Raw genomic sequence first — 20,894 nt, forward strand, 5'->3', positions numbered from 1 at the left:
ACGCATTACGCCGCTGTACACGGGCTTTTCTTGGTAAATTCTGCGTGTTCTTGATGAATTGATTAGCCGTGAGTGCGGATAAATCGTTACGTTAATCGTTTTCGCTGGGGAATGCGACGATTTACTCTTTTTTTTCTGCTCCTTGTCTTTGTCGCGTGGATTTCGCGATGGAAATTTATGGGGCGATTAGGGTGAAACGATAGTTTGATTAAGTCACATGTCACTTCTTATTATCTGAATTTTAGCATTTTTATTGTCAAGAGGTCAAACTTTAGAATGTCCCTTGTCTTGGCGTCAATCTCCAAATCATTAACATTTTCTAGAATTATTTTCAAATCAATTGCCAAATCCGCTTTCGTAAAAATATAAGTATAGTATTTCGACATATGTGGATTTCAACTTTCAGAACTTCGTAATAATTAGATTCAATTTAAGTAGCGAATAATCTTGTAGTTACCTTGAAAGGACGTTAAGTATCAATGAGAGATTCCATCTGTCGTAATATCAACATAAAAAAAATGTCGAAAAAGTGAACGATAAACTCTTACTCTTACCGAGTTTAATCTCCACAAGATCCCGAAGAAAATCTATTTTCGGAGAACTGCCTAGTAAAAACGACTTTAAAGACATTGAGAGCCAACGTCTATCGGTCGATTGTAAGGATTGCCTGCGGAAGAAATAAAGTCAAAAGTGAAGGTGGAAGTAGATTACACGATCGGCATATAATTCAAATTACACTTGAGTTTACATATACGCTAGTACTTATAGGTTGCGTTACCGTAATTCCCATGTCGAGTCCATGAATGATGGGCGTATGAACCAAGCGAGCGTGCAAAGTACGGGTATGCATCAATGTTACTTGCGAGAAGTTGCTTTCGAAAATTCAGTTCCATCGATCAAACAGTCTATTATTAATGAATCGATCGAACGCGGTAAACCCTTTTAACCTTGACGTATTTTCGCAATTTGATCGTCGACTTTCGTGCGAAATCTCGGTAAACCACCGCGAGCATTTAAAGTGCGCGATGCCGCGCGTTGCGCTCGCTCTATATGGTTCAAGTGCAATTTACCGTAGGTTCGCGGCAGCCATCCTTGCGTTGTTTGCGGCCGAAACGTAAGGGAATTCGAAAATTGGCTTGGACGTTTTAGGTGTGATTATGGAATTCCGTTAGGTTACGGCATAATGATTGTTTATTTCACTTTGATCGTCGACATCGTGGTACTTGAAGAGTCAACTGTCGGAAAGAATTTTTTATTTTTAAACGCCATTGGAAGTTCTTATATTTGTTATTTTATCATCATTCTTGCTGACGTACGTTAGATATGATGTTTCTACTACCGGTAGACACTACTTTGAAGTTTTCACCAATAATATCATAAAGCACCACAACATTGAACAAATAAACGTCAACTACGATGTATTCATTGTAAACATAGCAGTCTTTTTTTGAAAAATAAAATCACGCTTTCCGAATTGATTGTTACGTCCAACCACAAGTGTTCTAATGTCATACACTTATAGTGTTCAATTCTATGGCACCCGTCTATGTTTATTTCTTTAGTGTTTAATTAATCTTCCAACAATGAAATTATTGTTAGCTCTCCATCGAAAATTAAAAAAAATATTTAGAGTGCAAAGTTTATCTTTCACGCTGCATCACAAACTATAAATTGTAGCATATTGTTGTGACATTATTTTTACCATATGGCAACAACAAAAATAAAAAAGCCACATGCCACGCGTAGAATAATAGGACTCTCGCCCGAAAAAATGTTAAAATGAAAAGAGCTGTCAATTTTCGATAGATTACGCGTTACGCTTCGTCGAGTAAACGAACTGCGTGTTGCAACGAGGACTTGCAAATTAAAAAAGAAATAATCAAGCTCAAAAATTGACATTACTATTCTATATAGCGCGTTCCAGTTGCTAGTTGTCACGGTTTGGTGGTTTTTTTGCCGTTGGAACACGAAATGTGGGGGGCGGGGGGTCAGGTTTATTATTATGAGTGTAGGTTTTTATGGATTCTGTAATTGATTTCTTGGGTTTTATGATGTTATAACTAGGGCATAGTTTTCTAATTAGTTCGATGTTCTTTGTAGACATGATGCATGCATTTAAAGAGCCATACGTATACTTGGATCTAATTGATCTATGCAGTAGTTAAATCAATCGAGTGCGGGATGCTGATACGTACATAAAATCGGACCTGAAGCAAGCTTTACTTCAATTATTCCAAAATCGAAGATTTCTTTAAAGTAGCAAAATGCCACAAAAGACAGTTTTTTGTTTCAAGTGCCATGTTCGGACAACTATAAAACCCAGTCGGTGCAAGCTCTCGCTTCGTCCTACGTCACGTACAAGACGTGAGCTCCGCATTACATCTCTATCGTACGCAAGATAGAAGCGGGAGAGCGAAGATATGCGGTGTAAACACGTGGCCGTTCCTTATACTGCTGGTCAGCCGCGCGAGTCATATTACGCGCCCAACTAATCAACCACGCCCTGGTCTACTCGCTATATATACTTTTATCTTGCCAGCTGCACCCTTCAATCTCACTTCGCGCGCTGTAATAACTCGCCCTTTCGCTCATTTGAACATCTCGTCAAGTTCTGATTGCTTCATGTGTGGGATTTCACCCTTTATATAGTTTCGTTGCTGGCTTGCCGACGCTAGACGTATTTACAGCTAAACAGCTTTCTGCTCTTGTTATGCGTAAACTGAATTATATAATTATATAATTTCCAGAAAATCTTTAACAATTACATGGCAATGTTCCTCGATGGCACTCTAACTATAGATTGTCTCTATTGAAGAGGTCGCGAGGAAAGTACAACTTTGCCTCGTATCGTGCCGCGTGCTAATTGGTTATGCAAGCCATCGGAAGACTTTCTTATCTGCCACAGTAGCACTCATCTTTATTGACTTTCTCCAAAATTTCATTGTGCATTTAGTGAATAATAATCATATACATAGTTAACAAAGCAATTCACATTTCGGAATTATAGATGGGAAAGCGTGGATGTGCAAACTTCGTAAGTTCATTGAATTCATTCTAAAACCATTTATGGAACTACGGCAAGCTTTCCCCTAATAATCGAATCGATTTCATGCGTAGAGTCACTGTCATTACACGACGCATTAATGAATTGCACGGCTTTTGCTATTCATACCAAAAATAACGAACATCGAGCTTCGTGCGTTCTCATCGTCGATGCGACGAAAGTGAAGGAAAAATGAGGACGGCGTTCGCGTAAAAAACGCGCGTGTACGTGCGTCTGGTGAAATCGTTTATTAGACGATGTCGAAAGTTCTTAATAAATGCAAGCCGCGCTCGAGCGCATTCTTCGACAGTGTACCAATCGAATGTTTGTACTTTGACGAGTTGACATGGGACGTAATTCGTAATCGGGTACAGTTTTGTTGCTGTCAGGCGATTTTTCACAGTTGATTTTCTACGGTGACTTTTTCTTTTGCGCACGCGTTATATGTGCGTGCGCAGCCGAGATCAATTCCAATTAAGTAACTCGAGTTCAAGGTTTGTCGACTATCCAACGCTAACGAAAAGTTTCACCTGATTAAAAATTGGAAATGTTGTTTACGTTTTTTCAGTAAGCCAACAGTATACAGATATCGTCGCTTCACGGTGAACCTTCCAGGTCGATCGAAATCAATATTTCCGTACTTCGTATTCTCGACAATACGTTTCCCCAACGGAAACCATCACTCATATTAATCAACTACCCTTTCGGGCCTTACTCTCTACAAAATCGCGCCTGCACTTGGAAGCCATTTCCGGAGGATTACGAGCAGCACACAGTAGGGTCGAGGCTCTCGTCGGACAAAACAGACTCGGCTTTTCAGTCGATTATAATTAGCACCAATGCGAAAGTCATGGCGCTAATTTGCGTTCAACGCAGTACGTGGCAGAATTACATGAACCAGATGAGAATCTTAAAAGCATAATTGGCAGTGTCAATTTTGATAAACTGTCAAGAGTGATCATGAACGATACCGCTAAACTAGACGACACTTCCATAAAGTATCATTCGGTTACGTAGACCGGCAAAAGCAATTAATTTAATAAAGGTCATCTCGATGTCAAAAGTCTCTGCGTACAGATGCGAGACAATTGGTTGTTATGTAGTGTGCGAACGGCGGACCTTGGCATTGTTCTTTTTCTTTTTATTTTCAACTCTAATATTAATAATTCCTCCGTGACGTAACTATCGCATTTCGATCGTATCGATTTTGATCGTAAGGAAAGGCCGAGTGTCGAAAGTCGAGCGTGGATCACGTCGTAGCGGCGCGCACAAGACAAGAAAAAAGTAAAGCGATTAACGTCTCCAAAAAGAAGACTAACGACGCAAAGTGGGGAGCCTCTTCTCGTGAATGAAGTTCGCGCATAGCTAAATATAGACGCGCGCGTAGCACAGCATTCCTCGGCTTTACCCATCGTCACGTGGCAGCGTACGCCCGTCGATCGCGATACGATTTACGTGTGTAAGCGACAGATTGTCGCGGATAATACCACGTCTATTCGTTTGGCTTGGCACGAAAGCTTTTTCAACAAAACCACTTTTGCGATGAATCGCGGCTCCCCGACAGCCGAAACTCAAGTCATTCGTAGTAAGGATAATGCCGTCATTGTGGCAGCGCACATTGACAGCTTCCACATTTAGACGCACGACGTATTTGCATGCGAAATTTCACTATCCGCGCGTGCTTTATTGCTAAATAATTCTAGCCTTTTGCCAATGCCGAGCGAAGTGTACACGCGCCACGTGAGACAAAACGATGGATATACAATATTTTTTGCCATCGAGATATAAAAACACTTCGTAAACTCGCTTTGATGCGCGTACTAATGTTAGTCTACGTAACAGACAGGTGTGTGCCTTTTTTATAGCAATTGAGCGTGCCGAAAAAGCAAAATAATGGGGAACCCATGAAGGCGCTCAGTATGACACAATCATTGGGGAATGCTATGATTGGAACACCTAGGGTACAATGTCTATAGTTAAGTGCGTCGGCGGAAGTGAGAGGAACTTTTTCGTCATGTCGCGATCGTTATCGCGAAAAACTTGTAGACATAGTGTTTGTTACCAATGTTATGTCTATGCTTCTTTTATTATGATTTGTCTCATGGGTTGTCATGATAAAAATTCCAATTTTATAAATATTCAATAAATATTCAAATGCTTGTCACTTGTGCATTGACGCTCGCGCCAATAAGAATGTTGACGATTGTGCGATGTGAAAGGTTTAAGTATTTTTGTTCGGACACTGTATATTTTTTTGTTTGGCATATTGCTTTTTCAAATTTTAGCGTAAATATATTATTTTCCTTAGTATCGTTGAAATGTGCATATATAGAATTATTAAAATCTCGAGAACAAAATTGTTGATTTAATAAAACTTGTTAAAAAATGCAATATCTTCGAGAAATTATTTCTATGGCATAGAGCTCTGTCAATATAAAATAATGTCGATTAGGTAAATTATTTCTATTGTTTCAGGTAAATAACTCTTGCGAGCTACAATATCAAAGACAACTGAACATCATGGTAACTAAAGTTAAATAACTTTCCGAACGACAAACAGTCAAATCAAAAATAATGCTCAGCCATCCAACATTAAACCTGTAAAATGACTTCTACTAACAGTTGCATGCAATCCATAATCACATTGCATCGCTCCAACGAAACAACTAAAGTCAAGCGGGTAAAGTCCATTTATCAAACACAAACGCGCCAACTACATACAGTTTCACCGCGAGTACTCGAGAGTCGACGCATTTTAAGACTAAACGACTGTGGGCTCTCACTCTGTCACATGTATGTCTCTTCCCCCAAGGACACTGAAAATATCGTGCCGTGTGTCGCGAACGAATTTACTCTCGCCACGTGTATGTACGGTATTATTGCCTGCGAAGGCTGGACTTATACTTCCGACTGGACAAAGGTGTGGTCGGCGACTGTTTACAGGCCAGATGTGTATGTGTGTGTGTGTATGTATGTATGTGCGTATACGCGCGTGCGTGCTTGTAGATTTACTAATGCGTTGTGAATTTGCGAAACCTAAAAGGATGAGTTACATGGTGGTTGATTTGAAGTAAAATTGACGTTTCCATCATGGCAAACACGGAGTGTTTTTTTTTGTTATTTTATAATATGTTCCACTTTATTTTTGTTTTGTTTTTCTGCCACTTTAATATTCATTTCGCGTTGCATTCAAGCAATCATTTGTAAAAAAAAAGGAAAATCTAGAAGGATCTGTCCGACTGCAGTTTATTTTTACAATGGTAATTAGGTTATTGATATACTTGTGACTGAACTGCTTCATAGTGGCACAGTATCTGTTGACCATAGTGACTAGAGTGTTATTGAACTTGATCAAGAAAATATCGGTTAGTGATTATAAAGGACTATCATATATCTGCTCGAATAACAAGGCAATGCTGTTATGACATTTATGATTTTTCTGTAAACGTATATATACATGCAATAAATAATAACGTAAATAAGTATCGGGAGTGATCTTACCGATTTTTTATCACGATTTTCTTTTGTACATTTCAAGTTTATCATCAAGTATCTTACAATCACGTGTTAATCGGATGACATGCTTCAAGTAGGCTACAAAGCTAAATAACAATAGCACATATAATAATATTCTTTGTTTTTGGATCCGATGGAAAAGTTGGAGTAGTGGTCTATGTAACCGACGCAAGGTAGACTGAAACTGAGTCGCAAAAGTCGATTCTGAAAGCTACCACTTGGTGTCGCAAAAGTGTTAAAGCCGATTAAATACTAAATATAGATGTTGCTGTGTCTTACTAACTAACGAAAGCATCATAAAGTAAAAAGATTAAAAAATGTATTTTGTACTAATGATTTGTCTTCCTAGAACCAGCAAAGGTAGACGTTTATCTTTGTTGCTCAAACTCACCATCGAATTACGTAACTAAGCTTTAACAAAAAACATCGAATAAGGCTTTCAGTCTTGCAAATACCATTTATCCTAGTTTTCCACACAGCAAACATTATTTCAACAAAAGACCACTCCGCTACCACTTGCTTTTGCATTGAGCCTCGAGTGCATAATGTACTCTCATAAGAATCAGGCTTTAGCCATTAACCGAACGGCATTCATCGGTTTTCGCGTCGATCAAGCGCTCATTAAAAAAACAAAGCCGACCAAGAACAACAAAACACTTACATATATCCATTCTCCTGCATAGCGTGACAATTTTTGTTAGAAAATGAAGGCATGAGAAGGATTTTGGGCTGTACAAGTGTTTTGCTCGACATGCGTAATCTGTCTACTCAACGCGCAACGATATATATTACCGCTTCGGATACATACAGGCGTATAAGAGATTAGTTTCCTCATTCCTACTGTACATCACAAAATAAAAGGAGTGCACGCAAGTAAAATGCCATGATTGATATTTTCTTGTCTGGGAGAGAAGCTATAGACAGTACATGTCAACTGAATTATCAGCCCACACTGTAACACACAAGTTTCTCTCGTATATCGGTTTATTACTCATGATAATGGGACTGCGAACGACCCCCGCGACGTAATTTTCCATAAACATCTCTCTACTCTCGTTCCTCCCTCTACCTTTTATCTATACTTGTCATTCTTCCTCTCTCGCAAGTATAATCTGCGAGATTACGTAATGACCTGCACACTCCTCCCTCGTCGACGCCGAGCGCTCATCATCAGCTTTGCGGCTTGTTTCTTCAAGACTGGACGTAGCTTTTCATTGCGATGCATATTAAAATAGGTGGGACAACGGGATCCCCAAAATTGTGCTGACGCACGTAGGACATCTCACGCAAGCGTACGATTTTGATTCGCGGATGTTGCGCGTGCCGTCTTTTTATTTATTTTTTTTTGGGGGGGCTATTCTTTGACTCTAAATGTGGAAGCGCGAATTGGGAAACGGATCATTTATTTGCGCATAGACTTTAATTTTGGACAAAATTAGCAGTATTGATCATGTTCGTCTGTATATGACGTTTATAAGTTATGCATTTATAAATTGGTAATACATATTATTTAGCTATTGATAAAAAGTGACGTTTTGCTCGGAGTGCATATGAATCATAATAAATTTTAATACAAATATCGCTTAAAAATTTGCTTAATTTTAAGTACAGTTGCAATTTAAATAACTAGTACATTTTTTTAAGTAATTTATAAAATAGTTGGAAGTTGTGATAGGCCCATATCGGGGAAAGCGTCAGACGTCCATCTGCAGGTAAGGAAAACAGGAAAACCCGAAATTATGCTGAATCATGAGGCGTAGGGAAAGGTGTGTACTAATGGTAATGGTGGGTCAATTGAGGCCGGCGTGATTGTGTGAACGCGTCGTTTTTAAATTACGCGCTGACAGCAATAAACAATTGTGACGAACGGAATCAATGTGTGCGTGCGTATGTGTGCATGCGAGTATGTGCGCGAGCGTGACGAAGGGAAGCACCTGCAGCCCCTCTATCCGACATCATTAGGTGCAAAATAATCTTGCTCGCTGATCCAACGCTCTACGATCGCTTATGTGTACGCGGGTGAATACTTGTGGCCTCTAGCAGCTCGAGGATCTTCTCCTGGCTATGTAACACCTCACAATAGAGCAGCAGGTTCCTGCCTCGAGGATCTATTCGAGCACGCTATCGTGACAGAAAAAAAAATTACTTTACCGATCCAGATACTCTGTTGTTATTAAATGAATTCATATTATCGTTAAATGCAATGCAAATGCAACTATCTATACTTCTTTCATAATACCTCACCGTAACAGATGTTGCGAAGATTTCATTAACTTGAATGACAAATTCAAAGACATGATGTAATAAATTTGGAGCAGCTGCTAACTGTTGAAGGAACTACAATTTGTAGATAATATTGTAAATTTTATTATGAAATTATACAGGTATAATAGATTTAGTTTGAAAATTGTTATGAGTACGGTATTGGAAAATAATGTGATAGGTATATTTCAAAAAAATTGAAATGCTATGGCAACTAGAGATGAACCAGGAATTGCATATAATACTTTCCATAAATATAATAAAAACTGTTGATGAAGCAACCTGCATAAAACAAAACCGAAGAAAAACTATCAGAGAAAAAAATAAACAGAAGCATTATGAGATATGGCATAGCGCACCTGTATGAAAATGAAACAGGAACATAAAACATAAAAAAAACCATAAAAATAAATTGGATGGCTTCAATGAATATAGAAGTATTTGGAAGTAGATAAATACCTAATAAAAAAGAAAATTTAATAGAATATACAATTCAACTATATATAAGGATACATATTCTAATAATTCAAATGATATTGCCAGTACTTTTAATAAATTTTTCAATGAGGTAGCAACCGAACTTGCAGAGAAGACTAAGATCAACTGTGATTATGCCTTAAATTTGCCGAAAAGAAATAAAAATAGTACATATTTGCAAGATACAAATTCAACTGAGATATCGAAATTAATTCTACTTCTGCACGAATATTGAAGACTTTAGACCCGTAAAATTTAAATGAATTTTCCATGGGACTGCATATTCAAATTGTGTTTTTCCATGCAACATGGTTCTTAGTCTGAAATAATGCCGAAATAGTACCGAGCTAACGATTTTCTGTGCAACAAGTTTAAAAACATTTCATCAACTATACAGTACATATATATCCATTATAGCATGTCATTTCAAATTTCGAGCATATAAACATATAAGGAGTACATATAAATTAGGAAAAAACTTGAGCGTCGTGTCGCCATTACGGTACGCTTTATACGTTTTCTCTTATAAGCAACGGTAGTTTGAGACATAACATGCCTAAGATTTGAAGTTTTTCGTTATTAAACATGATTGGTTACAATATAAATAAGTACAACTAAAGTGAAATTCATCGAATAAACCCCTTGCACATGGTTATGCAATTTCTAAAGCCGCAATTTCTAAGCCAACCACCACCTTGACAAATCGATAAAATCGATAACCACTCTCAGAGCGTTACGTAATCGACGTTAAACACTGACGACACCTTAAAATTAAGCGTAAACAACGGAGCTAAAAGCATCCGTAACGACTATAGAAGTCAACGAAAGACTTTTTGACGTGGCTCTTAAGGTCGGCAATATTTCATTCGCCGTTGCGCGGCTCGCGAAAAACAGTAGCCGACGCTACCAGCACGCGAAATAATAAACCATCGAACGAGATGATAAAAGTCGTCGTCGTCGTTGTCCTTGCGAAGGGATAATTGATTGAGAGGCGTGGATGCGCGGTGCAACTGACGAGCGTGCGCCGTTATATTCAACAGCGTTGCAAGAAAAGTGAAAGATTTCTTAGGATCAGCGATCAATAGAAAATCTTTTTGCATGAAATTTCTGGATTGCTGAGCATCGGTGGTTTTTTGATTAGTTGGTTATATTATATACATTATTTTGAAAGAAAGTTATTTTTTTAAGTTCCTTTTACATATCGTATAATATCTCATCAAAATATATGGTCATCATAATATTATAATATTTTCAATACTGTTAAGATTTTGTTAAGAGTTTGTTATAAAAACGTTTTACATTATGTAGGTTAATTCCACTTAATGTAAATTTCTACTTTCAAATCTCACCGGTAATTTTATTCATTTATGCCATTCAACGTCACGTACATCATCATGAAGTTGTTCAACATACATTGTATTCATAGAAAATTTCAAAATCTTATCCCCTCGATCCATTCAAGCCAAACATCTCTTCGTGTATTGCTTAGATAATTCAACTTGTTCACGATTAAATTTAATCGCCAAGCGTAACGACTGAGGGACACTTGACGAGAGTTCTGCAACGGTTGGTTCCAGCCTATATAACACTAGCGCGAGAACAGCTGAGAATTGGTACAAGCCGTGGACGATATTGTGATGCGCACCGCTAAATGCTTAACGGTCTTGTCGTAAATACAATTAGAGACTGCTTTTTCTTTCGACTACTTCTACTCTTATAGTATACCTGTTCAGGAAAGCTGTGCTTCGTGTATTTATAATTTGTTTTCTTATTTGTATTCGTTGCCAATGAAAATCTATAAAAATGAAATTGCACTATACGCACGTGTGAAATTTGATGCAGACGTCAGGATAGAAAACTTGAATTTGATTGAAATGATATATAAGCTTTCCGCGAATTATGCAGAGAGCTGAAATTTACGAAAGTTTTTAGAAAATTATAACGTTGGTGTCTGCATCGCAAAATACGGCAACAACTTTTTCTTGAAAACAGCTTGCGAGACAATGTTCTGTTTCTTTGGGCGTATGAATCAAGCTCAACAGTTTCCGTTTCGAAGGCAAAGAGTAACGGGTACGGCGTAATGAACGGTTACACAGTTTGTTTACGACGATAATTGCACTGTCAATATTTAGAGCGAGAACTTCTTCATTAACTCTTCCCTCTCTCGATGCTCGATGGTTCACGAAGCCATCTGCGAGAACACGACGTCTTTGGAAATATTTTCAGGAGAAAACAAGGGCAATCAAGCGTTCAAGGATTCCGCTAAATTTACGATTGTGAGTTTTGCGCTCTGCGACCTACAGACACTTCTTTTTCTTCTTCTTCTTCTTCTCCTTCTTATTCTTCTTCTTTTTGCCTATCCATTGTTTACAAGTGGTAACGGCAAAAATGGATTGTTTTCTCCCAATCATCATTAGTAGACCTAACTGTTCGTACAGTCCGAGGTACCGCTGATTTCGCGACATTACACAATTTCATTTCTCCTAAGCCATCAAAGTTTAAACAAGAAATGAGCGACTCAGACACACAGACCGGAGGCGTGATCGTGCGTAGGTAGTATTCGGAGAACACTTGTGCTGTCATCGTTTGCAAATTTGCCACGCGTATTATCCCTTCACCGTAAATTAAACTCGAAAGGAAACAAAAGAAGAGAACTCATTGAATTCCAAAGTAAACAAGTCATCCGCGCGCGTCATTTTTGAAACTCGGCGGCTGATTAAAAGCCGCTTAAAAAATAAATCGACGTCATTCGCGATATGCCAGCGAAATCGCGTATCACCTTACCTAATTAAAAACGAACGCTCGCAAGGCTGTGCAATTGCCAAACATCATGAGGTCGCAGCCGACCTTCAAAGCCGATCTAAATTGAAATTAAAAAGAAGGGCGCTGTCGTAAAAATCAATGATCCTTGCGCGCCCTTGATGGGCCGAATGCATGCGCGTCTCAGGAGGGACGTCAAGCTCTCGGATTAGACCTATTGCTTTCGCTCGTATTAAGAGATTCACAACGGCATTGCCGACACTGTTGGCGAGGGATACATGGATAACGACGTTTCATTATGGCTTTTCATTCTCTCAGAGTGCATATAAAAGCCGGTGGATTTCGGATCTTTCCTCTTCGCGCACGTACACTTACATATCGTATACGATCTTCGCCGTGAAAATGCACGATGTACTTCTAGTTACATTTTTCGTTTCACGACGTCGCCTATAAAATGTATAGTGCAGGCATTTGATGCAAATATAAGCGTGAGAGAGCTACGGTGCATGGTAGAGTCAATGAACGCCAAGCGTCCTTGATAGGCTCGTTATACGCATACAAACGGCACGACGTTGCGCGCCTTCTCCTTTTCTCTCTCTCTCTCTCTCTCTCTCTCTCTCTCTCTCTCTCTCTCTCTCTCTCTCTCTCTCTCTCTCTCTCTCTCTCTCTCTCTCTCTCTCTCTCTCTCTCTCTCTCTCTCTCTCTCTCTGTCGAGGGGATTTTGTGTTTCGGGCGTGTTACGCGAAGGAGGAGAGAGACTTCCCATTGTGTGTCGTTGTCGTTTGAACGAAGAGGAAGGAGGGGGATCTTTGCTTGAAGATAAGTGGCTCATTATATTGAGAGGGTAAGATACGTTTACGTGCCTTCTTTATGGTGCAACGAAAGTAAAGGTGTTTTTAAAAACCAAGTGCAGCGTCGCTAAAGTGGATGTTAGATATCATTTTCTTCGGTCTAAGGTTTATCTATATACGTTGAAATTTTTACGAATAAAGTAGCAATTGATTGTTGGATATTTATTGTCTAATAACGATAAGTTTTGCCGTATCAAGCGTAATGGACAAAGTTGAAAGCAGCATCCCTTTTAAAACGAATACTATTTTTATTACGAAAGCAACTAAATTTTTTCAAGCTCCGAAGAATACAACTGACTTGGACTACTTGTAGCATAAAATAATATTAATGGTACTTCTACCAGTGGTATAACTAAATTTGAAGTGCTCCCCCATTGAAGGTGTGTAAGACGAACGAGGTGCACGTTCGCAGCAGTGTTCACCTCGTGGAAAACCTTTAATTGTGCGAACCTCGTGCAATGCTCAGGGATCCGTTAGAATGTGCACGCGCATTTATGACTGACTTTATAATGGTGTCAGTATAATACCGAGAGAGAAAAAAATCGACCCTTTTGTTTTTGCATGTACCGACTGAACTTGGTACTCTGGATGTATAGCGTATACTTTTATGGTAATGCCCTTGAGGAAAAAAATATTTTTTTCCCCAGCACTTTTGAAAATGTCATTTATAATGCTATAAACTGCATCGCAAAAATAATTGATAATTTTCTTCCGTGCTCCAACGACTGAATCGCAACAATAAAAAAATAATAATAATGAAGAAACGAAAACTAGCACAGCATTGAAACTTACAACAAAATTCTATTCCCATCTCAGTAGCTTCTCCTCTGCGGGTTAACGCAACGTCGACAGTCTCTTTCGAACAAACAAACCAGTTTTCATCGTAGACTATTGAAGAGCAACGCAGAAGAGAAAGGGAAGGCAAAACCACTATTCAATTAAAAATTTTTCAGCCTCGAGCAGACGCTCGTTCGAGAGTATATATACAAGCGGTAGCATCTCTCTCGCGAAAAGGGAGCAAAAATGATGGTCATCAGCGCTGGCATCCTCCTCGTCTAGAACAGTCCAACGGGAATCTGGATGTTTTTTGCTCGCACGTTCTTCATCAGCCGCCAAGTATACGCTCGCCTCGCATACGTCGCGGCGCCATACGTACTTTCTTTCGCTTTGGAAAGCTTGTAAAAGTTCGAAGCTCACGAATACCAGCGCGCAGAACGGTCCTTCGAGATAAAGTTGTAGCTGCGCGAAACGTGCAGCCGAAAACAGCAGACAGCGCGCGTCCGTCGCGTTAAACATAGTAATAAGCCAAACTGGCATCTTAGCGCAACACCTCGCTCGCGCGATCTCAATTTCCATGGCGGACGTTCGTGTACATACAACAGATTGGCTGCGCGGGCTCTTTTTAAGGTTTGGCCTTGAAAGTTGTGCGCCGGGAAAATTGCCGGTGCACGCGCAGTAGTAAACCACGCGCTGCGAAACACCAGTAGCTTTCACGGTGTGATTAGACTCGCTGTTTTTTCTCCCGCCGGAAATTATATTGTATAGGCGAGTGTAATTTATTAAAGTAAAACGAGTGGTAAACGTTAATAAAAAAAAGGAAAAAAAAAAAGAAACTGGTTACAGGCGCCGTGAAAGTGCAGCAGGAGACCGTCAGAGCTGTCTCTTCTGGCAAAGAGATCGTCTGTCCATTTTCGTTGTCTTTTTTTATAACGTGTCTTTCTTTCTTTCTTTCTTTCGGTCTTTTTTGTTCGCCCTTCTTTTTCTCTTTGTACCTCCCACCTGAACGCGTAGCGGCGGACGATCGTATCTGCTTAATCTTTTGCATCTTGGCTGCCGCTGTCTGGTTTATTTGCCTTCTGCCGATTGTTTGTTTAAAGTTTTTCGATTGTCCGCCGTCGCTGCGTCTTATTTATTGCATCATGCCAGCACGCTCACATTGTACTTTATTGTCGAACGATATATTACGGCTGCTCGCTACGCAGGATGAATCGCTCCCCATTGCTTATGGTTAACATACCGTTGTTGGTTGTAATTTCCCAACCAAAGTCACTTCGCAGATGTCCGTATCCTGGCCGAAATTTCGCGACCGGTAATATAGTAACGAGCAATCGTACGCGAGTATTTGTCATCCGAGACGAGCGTGCGTTTGCGCCTCCTTTGTCCCCGGCAGTAGTTTTGTTTGGCGTAGGCAGAGAGACAACGTAATGCTCCCGGCGCGCCGTTCGCTCACTCGAACGTCGAAGTTTTCGGTGTCTCGGCGATCCGGTTGGGAGAGCAACCGAGCTCGTCTTTCTCTCTCTCTCTCTCCGCCGACGCGCTGTGCTGCACGCAGCGCACGTGGAGGAACGAGCCGCTCGAGAGAGGCAAGGTAAGTCAGTGGCGGCGCGTCCGCGAAATTCGAAGGATCTCTTACTCCGCGCGCGCGCGCCCGCGTACGCGACAGACCTCTCTCGTACGCTCTGCGGATCCGTTCGCGCGATTTCTCGCCCTCCGACCGATGTGACGTCGCTGCTTCTGCGCCGAGATGCCTCTGCTCACGAAAATGACGTCGCACTTCCGCCAAGGAAACGGCTGCCCGGAATCGCAGCCAAAAGCGATTTACCACGAAGACGAGTACGTGCCGGCTTATCAGCATCGCTACTACGTCAGCAAGAAGTACGTCGATTACTCGGATGAAGATTTGGATTATCCTTTGCGCGACGAGTTTTCAGGGACGAGGCATGGCAGGAACAACGACAAGGACTTCAACGAGGATTCGGACGCGATGTATCGTCGAAGTCGCGAGAAGTTTGCGTCGTGGGCGATTCGCGATTTGTCACCGAGGACGAACGGCGAGGTGGAACGAGCGTCGAGAAACAATAAGGTTTACGAGAATTTCGGCTCGCTGAAGAAGAAGAACGAGAAGAATGCCGGACTGAACAAAGGTATCCGTGCAATCGTTGAGAAATTGAAGCTGAAGAGCGACGATAAGAAGGACTCTTACAAGAGTAAGAGCAAGGAAGTTGTGGACGACGAGTGGAGATACGATAATGGATATAAAGAGAGAAAGAGTCCAGCGAAAGATGGCAAGACTGAAAAAAATCAGCAGTTCAGAGAATACAAGTACGAGCACGAATCGAGATCGAGGCTTAGATCGCCTGAAGATGGTCACAAGAAGAATAGCAGACACCGAGAGAGCGACCGATCGAAAAGACGAAGTTACGCGTTCGAAGTTTCGCCGGAGGATTTCGACGTGAGGATCGAAAGATACGAGCGTGCGCCGATAGATGCGGAAGTTCATCGTCGAAGTTCGTTCAGTGACAAGCGCAGAAGTGCATCGAAAGATCGTCGATACAAGGACTGCGAGTCGTCGAGGCGGCGAAGTTCGTCGAGAGATCGCAACGGCAGCGACGATTCGTTCAGACGCGATCGTAATGGCAGTGACGATTCGTTCAGGGAAGAGCGTAACGGAAGGTACGAAGAGTCCTCGAGTTCGCGAAGAAGGCGAAGTGTATCGAGAGATCGCGATCGAAGGTTATACAAAGAATCTGATTCACCCAGAAGAAGTTTATCGAGAGATCGTGACGTTGTCGATCGCAAAAATTCATTTCGACGATACAACAAGGAATCGGAATCGCCGAGGAGAAGCTCATCGAGCAGCCCGAAGAATAACGCGAAGGTGAACGAACTGTCGTCCAAGGGCAAACCACCGAAATCTAAGATATCCGACAGACACTCGCGCCCGTTAACGCCGCCGAGGGATGCGGTCGTAATGCATTGCCGCGAAAGTTCGATGATCGACACGCCGCGTAAAAAGGAGTTCTCAATGAGAGAATGGTACGAAACTAATCGTCGATTCGCCTCTAAGTACCTCAAGGAAAACAGTAAAGCCAAGGAGTTAGCAACTTCGGACGCCAATGACCAATTCGTCTTTGAACTTCCCGAAGAAGCGAGAACTCTGTACGAGATTGAGAGTAACATTAGAAGACATTCGATCGACGAAGCCAGCGAAACAAAAAACTCACTGCCAGGCACGGGTTACGTTGGCAAGATTATCCGCGAAGAGGAGGAACGAGGGATTGGTGGTCATCGTAGGAGGTATGAAGAGGATGCGGAGGAGATGGAAAATCGACGTAGCTATACTACGCCAAGCAGAAAAATATGGAATTATCGCGATGGGGTATGAGCATTATAGCGTATAATATGGCCGACCAGCCGTGAGATATGAAATTTTATTATGTACACGCTTTTCTGCGAACGTTTCCACTAACTGTTTCCACTTTCTTTTTTTTTTTGCGTTCAATTCGATCGATATTTTACAAACATTCTCACATGTCTTGGCTTTCGTTGCGAAAGTCTTCATACCGCCCACACGATGACAAATGGAAAATGCAGTTTTTTCAAGAGAGAAAGAGAGAGACGGTGAACTTGCGAGATATGTTTATTGTATACGTGCTGTATTTACGCGATACGAAATGTTATAACCGTGCTTATGCTGTATTACACAAAACTTATAATGTTTAACAATCCATTGTGTGATTTTCCTTTTTAATCGATATTTTTCCTGTCGAATTTATACTGTTAATGTTGTGTTATTATTAATTTTCAAGATAATAAATAAATGTTAGTGACTACAACGATTTGTTTTTCCTTATCCTTGTCAATTCATATCTAAAATATTTGTTATTGAAATAGTATAATTAAGTAAATATGAAAAAAAATCAATGTTTATTCATCAACTGTTCACTTTTAAAATTTCATCAAAAGCGAAACTTGAAACATTCGATTCTCAAGTCTAATCCAGCATAACACCGCGCAAACCGCTATCTTATACAAAGTAAAAAATATTGAAAGTGTACGTCTCGTAAAGCAAAATCAACTCGACTGCTTGCGAGCCGAACGCCGACTGCCGAAAAATCGAACGCCAATGTATACGCAAGTGAGTCAAACGATTTGGCCGCCGAAATCGAGAAAGAAAAGAAAGAAACGGCGCTTGCGCGTGCGTTCATTAATTCACGGTGACTATATATAGCCGGCTAGAAGCATTTCGTCGTGGTCGCGCCGTTCGCTGCCGTTACTCGATATTTTGCGAGGCCCTGACGTGCATGGGCGGACTGGCCCCAAGTATTAGTGAATTGTCTTGTCTGATGCTTGCTTGCCTTGACTCCACCTTATCGCGCTGTAAAATTTATTTATTTAATTTGTATTTGTCGTTTCAACGGAAGATATTTCATTCAATTCGTTCGCAGTTAGCTTTGAGTATTTCGAAATTTTTTTAAGGCATTCAACGTGTATTTGCGTATCACTTTACGAAGTGGATTTTTTCCGTCTTCTATATTGACATAGTTTTTTAGTGGCGGATTCGAACTGAATATTATTGATGTGTCCGGACAGTAAGTGGAGTATGTTGTACTTGAATGATATTGTTATGCATATTCATCAATTGATATCTAATAAAATGATTTGAATATTTGAATATTCATAAGCTTGTAGAAAATCTTTATAAAGAATGATCAGCATTAGGCGCACGTGAATTTACAAAAAAAAATAATTAAATTCAATCTTCCCTTACATACAAAGCTTCAAAAGAAAGACAAACATCTTCCGCTACAGTAACGATATTAAAGAAAGAAACAAATGTGCAAAGCACGACGTTGTACCAATAAATCGGCGCCAATCAAAGCTCAACGCAGCGTGAGAAACGGGAGACAAATTCCAAAACAAAGGCGGTGAGTGTCAGGCGAAAAAAAAGTGCGAAGAAACTCGTTCCGACAACCGCAAAACAAGCACGTCGATCGCACATACGGACCACATCGCTGAGCGAAGAGGAAGCGGCAGATGCCATATTCGCGATCAGAAATGAGTTATTGAACTGCATCGATAATTTGTATACGCTTAGAACTTTATCAGAAATCTCATGTGACGTAACACGCGGATTCGCTCGTAATTCACTTGGTCTAAACGCTCTTATATAGTAGACTACGATTAATGTCGGCGCATAGGCTCTACTCTCTCTTCTCCTCAAGAGAGTGCTTTTGGCGGATAAGAGTGTGACAAAAGCGATGTATTTATTAGACTCTCGCTCTCCCTTTCTCTCTTGGTCTCTTGGACTTTTAGCTCGTGCACAAGCTTGTCTTGCTAGTCTACGACAGGCATGAAGTATGGTCCCTTGATTTCGGTAATGTTATAATTGCGTTTCTGAAGCTTTTTATTTCTCTTGACAGCAAACGTTCAATTACTTTCAAGACAATTGTTTTCGCACCCTTTGCAGACGTCCAAACTTACGAAAAATATACCACATGGGCTTCTATCAAAAAACGTTACTTTACGTGCATCGACAATACGTAGTACCAATACATTTTTAATGTATCGCCGTGATTCGCGACATTATAACGACGAATTCTTTCTGTCGATAAATAAATTCCTTTCGCATATAAACAAGACTTTTCTCAAATAACAACAGTAACAAGAAAGCTACCAGCGCATTAAAACATAAATCACCAACTGATAGAGTACGTATTATTATTCAAAAAGTGCATCCTATAAAGACTTTAATAAACACATTTACGAAACTCGCCATAATTTACACCTTGAAATCTTTTTTTTTCTCGCAAGCGTCGCACCATCGTAAATCAAAAGAATAAAATGTTTAAGGTCATCCCCCCCCTCTCTCTTTTTCTTTCGCTCCTGTGTCCTGGTGGATTACTCAACGTATACTTCATTAAAATCACACACATACTGCTCGCGATAGCTTCCCCGCGATCGTACGACAAGTATCGTTGAGCCGATCACGTGGACGTTTATCCTTTCTTTTTTACTTCGCATCACATCCCAATTATGACTTTGCTTTTCCGTGTGTTGCAGGGCGTTCATATAACGGACGTGGACGAAGGTCAGCCGTGTTTGAGTTGCGGCGAGACCTGCTCTGGTTTTCTGCCCCACGTATGGAGGTAAGTTGTAAGAGTCACATGTGCGTCTGGCAGCCCTCTTGGCCACGAGAAAGTTCACGCGTATAAGGTTGAGCGAATTGCAAAATCAATTATTCGCCACGGAATGTTTGCGGACGAAGTGTATCCCGCCAAGCTTGAACTGACTAACCGTCCCAACAGTTTCATAAGTATTCAATTACAGTGGCGAGAATTAAGCCGGGCCGACTAAAAATAATCCTATGACACTGCGTTTCCGCAATGACTTGGTGGTCAGTTTTCTGCGCAGTGCCTTTTTCCGCCGTAGCCGTGTTTGCACGCTTTCTCCCAGCGGCTTTCGACTTTATTATCTTTGGCAGCAGCGGCCAGCGCGTCCGATCGGTTATATTGTGTTGCGCACGCTCGCGAGAGCTGCTGCCGGAGCCGATTAGCGTTTTATGTATCTCTCCCGGCTACTTATATACTCGACTTCGTGCTCATGATTTATTTTCATAGCGAGTCTGTCTGTACGCGCGAACAGAATGATTGAATCGTGAGCGGCAAGTTTGCTAATTTTGACAATGGAAGGATGCGAGTTTTCATTGAAAACTTTGACAACGAATTTTTAGAAATTATTGTTTATATCCTAGTCCCTTGCCATTTCTATAACGACAGATGGTTTAATACAGAGCATTTGAAGCTCATGATGTATGACTCGACGATCTACATTAATATTTGAAGCAAAAATCACGTATATAATAATCAATGTTCTCAATACTAACGCATTTTTTGCCGTTAAACATAGACATCGAGTAAATGCATCAACGAAACAAAATTTGAGCTCCTAGCTTCTGTATTTACGCAAGCATTGCTGAACGGCCTTTTTAAGACGCCGACTGTGAAAGTAAAAAAATGCCATGTGTTTACCGAGCATTTCATACTTGGATTGCTTTGAAGTAACGTCTATATGAATTACTCTTTAGCCCGTGCTGATTAAAAAATCAATTCTTTCAAGTATTACTTTGCGTAGCTTATACATATATGCGGAATTATATGTCGTATTTTTCATTATTTATGACGTGATGAATTATAGATGCCCAT

General features: G+C 40.6%; 1 protein-coding gene across 2 annotated transcripts in view; it reads left to right on the forward strand.

The window, feature by feature from the left end:
- Positions 1–20,894, forward strand: part of LOC131670272 (four and a half LIM domains protein 2) — an 88,117-nt gene that overhangs the window by 7,043 nt on the left and 60,180 nt on the right. Inside the window, exons 2-3 of one of the 2 annotated variants that reach the window (XM_058945735.1) lie at positions 5,519–5,566; positions 19,753–19,838. In XM_058945735.1, the coding sequence (XP_058801718.1) occupies positions 5,519–5,566; positions 19,753–19,838 (134 nt within the window). The remainder of the gene's footprint in view (positions 1–5,518; positions 5,567–19,752; positions 19,839–20,894) is intronic. The other variant, XM_058945737.1, reaches the window with a different exon arrangement.

This window comes from Phymastichus coffea, unplaced genomic scaffold, assembly GCF_024137745.1.
Source record: "Phymastichus coffea isolate CEN01 unplaced genomic scaffold, Cenicafe_Pcof_1.1 PCOF00105, whole genome shotgun sequence".
Classification (NCBI taxonomy): Eukaryota; Metazoa; Arthropoda; class Insecta; order Hymenoptera; family Eulophidae; genus Phymastichus; species Phymastichus coffea.